General features: G+C 50.4%; 1 protein-coding gene across 1 annotated transcript; it reads right to left on the bottom strand.

The window, feature by feature from the left end:
- Nucleotides 1–1,602: 1,602 nt before the first annotated feature.
- LOC127928656 (hornerin-like) lies at nt 1,603–3,708 on the bottom strand. Its single transcript, XM_052515811.1, has 2 exons — nt 3,024–3,708; nt 1,603–2,194 (listed from the first exon to the last, which is right to left on the bottom strand). The coding sequence occupies exons 1-2, from the start codon at nt 3,629–3,631 to the stop codon at nt 1,603–1,605; spliced, it is 1,200 nt and encodes a 399-aa protein (XP_052371771.1). The 5' UTR covers nt 3,632–3,708.
- Nucleotides 3,709–5,077: the final 1,369 nt, after the last annotated feature.

Raw genomic sequence — 5,077 nt, 5'->3', positions numbered from 1 at the left:
AGCAGAGGGTCTGTCATGTGGCCCAATGGGTGACTGCGCTTTTTCTTCTCTTAAACAGCGTGCATGCTTAGTGTTTGATACAGCCCGTGGTGCTAAAGTATCATATGACCCTGTCAATCAGAATGATGACACCTGCCTTAAAAGTCAATTTAAAAGAGCTGTATATTCAGGCATCCAGTCCCATCGCTCCCACTTTCCGAACATAAAAGTGTTTGGTTACAATGACTGACCTTCCACAGCAACAGGCTTGTTGATCCTGCATATGACAAATATACTGGGACAAATGTGAGTCTAAATGCAATAGAACATTTTGCTATGGTTACTTCTCTGTGATATTTTTATGCTAGTGATATAACATGTAAACAAGTGCTGTTCTCAGTGAGTTTTTCACAGAATTGCCGTGCAAGTTGTGAATGTCAGTTTCATCATCTGTTGGGCTGCTGTTTGGTTAAGCTGTGATGACACTGTTCGACCACCCTGTCATCAGATTACAGATTACACAGATTACACATGCATACGTGCCTCCTGCGCTGCTATTTTAAATGAAACTTTTAAACATTTCCATTGCCGTGTCTCAGTAAGTTCCAGGCCCTGTCTTTTACATAGCAAGTTGATGTCTCAGTAAGTTCCAGGCCCTGTCTTTTACATAGCAGGTTGATGTCTCAGTAAGTTCCTGGCCCTGTCTTTTACATAGCAAGTTGATGTCTCAGTAAATTCCAGGCCCTGTCTTTTACATAGCAGGTTGATGTCTCAGTAAGTTCCAGGCCCTGTCTTTTACATAGCAAGTTGATGTCTCAGTAAGTCTTTTACATGGAAAGCTGATGCAGTGTGTCTCTGCTTATTATCAAGCTGAATTATTCCACTCTTTTGCTGGCTCCCACCACCACCAACCACACTGTGATGACGGACGTACATGAACTGGACTGGACACACACGCACGTGCACGCACACGCACACGCACACACACACACACACACACACACACACACACACACACACACACACACACACACACACACACACACACACACACACACACACACACACACACACACACACACACACACACACACACACACACACACACACACACACACACACACACACAGCAGCAGCTGGCTCAGAGCACTCAATCAGAAGCCATGGTAGGGACAAAGAGGGAGGCCCTCGGCTCGCCTCTGCCTGGCTGTACATTCTTAGAGTGGTGTGTATGCTGCTATGCTGCTGGGATCAAAGCACAACACAGACTACTACATAGACCAATAGACCACAAGGCCATGTCACATGACCCTGAAACAAATGGCCTATGACGTAATGGAAGGGATTTTCTACAAGATGTGTGGAAAGAGAGAATGACAGATTGTACAAGGGTCTCAGATTATGTCAAATGTGGTTGATATCCTCTTTGACCTCACAGAGGCTGCCTTGGATACATCTTTGGTATAGTTGACGTCTAAAGTAGCTGTCACACCCGGATCTGTTTCACCTGTCTTTGTGATTGTCTCCACCCCCCTCCAGGTGTTGCCCATCTTCCCATTATTACCTGTGTATTTATACCGGTGTTCTCTGTTTGTCTGTTGCCAGTTTGTCTTGTTTGTCAAGTCAACCAGTGTTTTTGTGGCTCAGCGCCTGCTTTTTCCAGTCTCTCTTTTTCGTGCCCTCCTGGTTTTGACCCTTGCCTGTCCTGCCTGCCGACCTGTACCTTTGCCCCACCTCTGGAGTATTGACCGCTGCCTGCCCTGAGCCCCACCTCTGGAGTATTGACCGCTGTCTGCCCTGAGCCCCACCTCTGGAGTATTGACCGCTGCCTGCCCTGAGCCCCACCTCTGGAGTATTGACCGCTGTCTGCCCTGAGCCCCACCTCTGGAGTATTGACCGCTGTCTGCCCTGAGCCCCACCTCTGGAGTATTGACCGCTGTCTGCCCTGAGCCCCACCTCTGGAGTATTGACCGATGTCTGCCCTGAGCCCCACCTCTGGAGTATTGACCGCTGTCTGCCCTGAGCCCCACCTCTGGAGTATTGACCGCTGTCTGCCCTGAGCCCCACCTCTGGAGTATTGACCGCTGTCTGCCCTGAGCCCCACCTCTGGAGTATTGACCGCTGTCTGCCCTGAGCCCCACCTCTGGAGTATTGACCGCTGCCTGCCCTGAGCCCCACCTCTGGAGTATTGACCGCTGTCTGCCCTGAGCCCCACCTATGGAGTATTGACCGCTGTCTGCCCTGAGCCCCACCTCTGGAGTATTGACCGCTGTCTGCCCTGAGCCCCACCTCTGGAGTATTGACCGCTGTCTGCCCTGAGCCCCACCTCTGGAGTATTGACCGCTGCCTGCCCTGAGCCCCACCTCTGGAGTATTGACCGCTGTCTGCCCTGAGCCCCACCTCTGGAGTATTGACCGCTGTCTGCCCTGAGCCCCACCTCTGGATTATTGACCGCTGTCTGCCCTGAGCCCCACCTCTGGAGTATTGACCGCTGCCTGCCCTGAGCCCCACCTCTGGAGTATTGACCGCTGTCTGCCCTGAGCCCCACCTCTGGAGTATTGACCGCTGTCTGCCCTGAGCCCCACCTCTGGAGTATTGACCGCTGTCTGCCCTGAGCCCCACCTCTGGAGTATTGACCGCTGTCTGCCCTGAGCCCCACCTCTGGAGTATTGACCGCTGCCTGCCCTGAGCCCCACCTCTGGAGTATTGACCGCTGCCTGCCCTGAGCCCCACCTCTGGAGTATTGACCGCTGTCTGCCCTGAGCCCCACCTCTGGAGTATTGACCGCTGTCTGCCCTGAGCCCCACCTCTGGAGTATTGACCGCTGTCTGCCCTGAGCCCCACCTCTGGAGTATTGACCGCTGTCTGCCCTGAGCCCCACCTCTGGAGTATTGACCGCTGTCTGCCCTGAGCCCCACCTCTGGAGTATTGACCGCTGTCTGCCCTGAGCCCCACCTCTGGAGTATTGACCGCTGTCTGCCCTGAGCCCCACCTCTGGAGTATTGACCGCTGTCTGCCCTGAGCCTGCCTGCCCTGAGCCCCACCTCTGGAGTATTGACCGCTGTCTGCCCTGAGCCCCACCTCTGGAGTATTGACCGCTGTCTGCCCTGAGCCCCACCTCTGGAGTATTGACCGCTGCCTGCCCTGAGCCCCACCTCTGGAGTATTGACCGCTGTCTGCCCTGAGCCCCACCTCTGGAGTATTGACCGCTGTCTGCCCTGAGCCCCACCTCTGGAGTATTGACCGCTGTCTGCCCTGAGCCCCACCTCTGGAGTATTGACCGCTGCCTGCCCTGAGCCCCACCTCTGGAGTATTGACCGCTGTCTGCCCTGAGCCCCACCTCTGGAGTATTGACCGCTGCCTGCCCTGAGCCCCACCTCTGGAGTATTGACCGCTGTCTGCCCTGAGCCCCACCTCTGGAGTATTGACCGCTGTCTGCCCTGAGCCCCACCTCTGGAGTATTGACCGCTGCCTGCCCTGAGCCCCACCTCTGGAGTATTAACCGCTGTCTGCCCTGAGCCCCACCTCTGGAGTATTGACCGCTGCCTGCCCTGAGCCCCACCTCTGGAGTATTGACCGCTGCCTGCCCTGAGCCCCACCTCTGGAGTATTGACCGCTGCCTGCCCTGAGCCTGCCTGCCGTCCGGTACCATTGCTCCACCTCTGGTTATCTGCCCTCTGCCTGCCTTGACCTGTCTATTGCCCCTGTTGGATTATTAAACCATTGTTCATTTGACGTTGTCTGCATCTGGGTTTTACCTTCATACCCGATAGTAGCTTTTGTTACACCATGTGTTTTGCCTACTGATTATGGAAATAGAAAAGCACATTATTGTAATTGAATTTACAGCTGATTTATGACCATTATCCCATTGCATAAATGAGGAAACCTGATTCTCAGACGTTACGTTATTATTTGTGTTGACCTCATGGTCTGGATCAGATGGTGGGTTTGAAAAGCATGTTTTGTATTGTGTAGCGTCATACCGGCTATCTATAGCAGTTCCTAATGTCCTGTATCCTTGTTGGACAGATGTCTAGATGTCTGTGAATGATGTTGAGGAACACCAGAGACACTGCCTTTACAAAAACATAATCCCATGGCAAAATAGTTATACAAAACAGACGAAATGTAGGTTCACTGCTTTCTGTTGATTAAACTGACATATTTTAATGAACATTTTCTGGAGTTCATCCCATTTTGACCCTTTTACAAGGCAATCTCTTGCTAATTTTGGACAGCACCTTCAAAAGAAATGTTTCTATATTAATTTACACACTCTACAATGCTAATATCCAATTCTGAATGAGTGTAAAATGGTTATACAAGCCTTCTTCATTCAATGCAAGACAGCATAGAGCCATGTGCTTGTCCAAAATAATGAGTAAACTGTGCTGCTATAAGTGAAACCAAAAAGCAGCCAATGAAATCACATTATCACAAGGTGAGTGGCTGTTAAAGAGGAAGGAGGACTGCTTTATGGCACCTTGTTGGGATATAGTTCTGGTGTGGTAGTAGATAAGGGGCTGAGCCACTGTAACGTCATCTTGATTCCACCATGGCCGGCGGGGTCATAATCCACTTCATTGACATCGTAAATAGTGACCTTTAATGCCTCATGGCCCTGAACTTTTCACCCAGCTTCCTCCCACTCTGTTACAAGGTCATGTAGAACCAGGTAACTTGATTTACTCTACAGCTGTGATACAAGATATCATGTTGGTTCTGATATGAGACAACATGTTGATTTCTACAGTATTTATAAATGGGAGAAGTTGTAATGCTTATCTGCCTGTCAGCTATACAGGATACAGGATAACTGATCCCCTAATTATGATCAAATGAATACATCTATGTCGTCTCTAGGCCTCAGCAGTTTCAACAGCAGCTAAACACAACCAGAGCCCCTTCAGATGTAGGCCTACTACAATATGCCTCAGTGCTAGACATGTGTAAAGTCACTCAAGTCAATATCTCATTGGATACAAATACACTTCTCTGTACAGTTTAGCAATTTAATCATTTAAATTCAAACAGGTGCTCTTGTCTGTAAAGAGTACAAATACCCTGCTTACAGTAGGTGCCTGAGTTTATGCAG

This window comes from Oncorhynchus keta, unplaced genomic scaffold (genome assembly GCF_023373465.1).
Source record: "Oncorhynchus keta strain PuntledgeMale-10-30-2019 unplaced genomic scaffold, Oket_V2 Un_scaffold_3114_pilon_pilon, whole genome shotgun sequence".
NCBI classification, from domain to species: Eukaryota; Metazoa; Chordata; class Actinopteri; order Salmoniformes; family Salmonidae; genus Oncorhynchus; species Oncorhynchus keta.
Note: the sequence above shows the minus strand (reverse complement) of the source record. Positions and strands in the feature narration are given on the sequence as shown.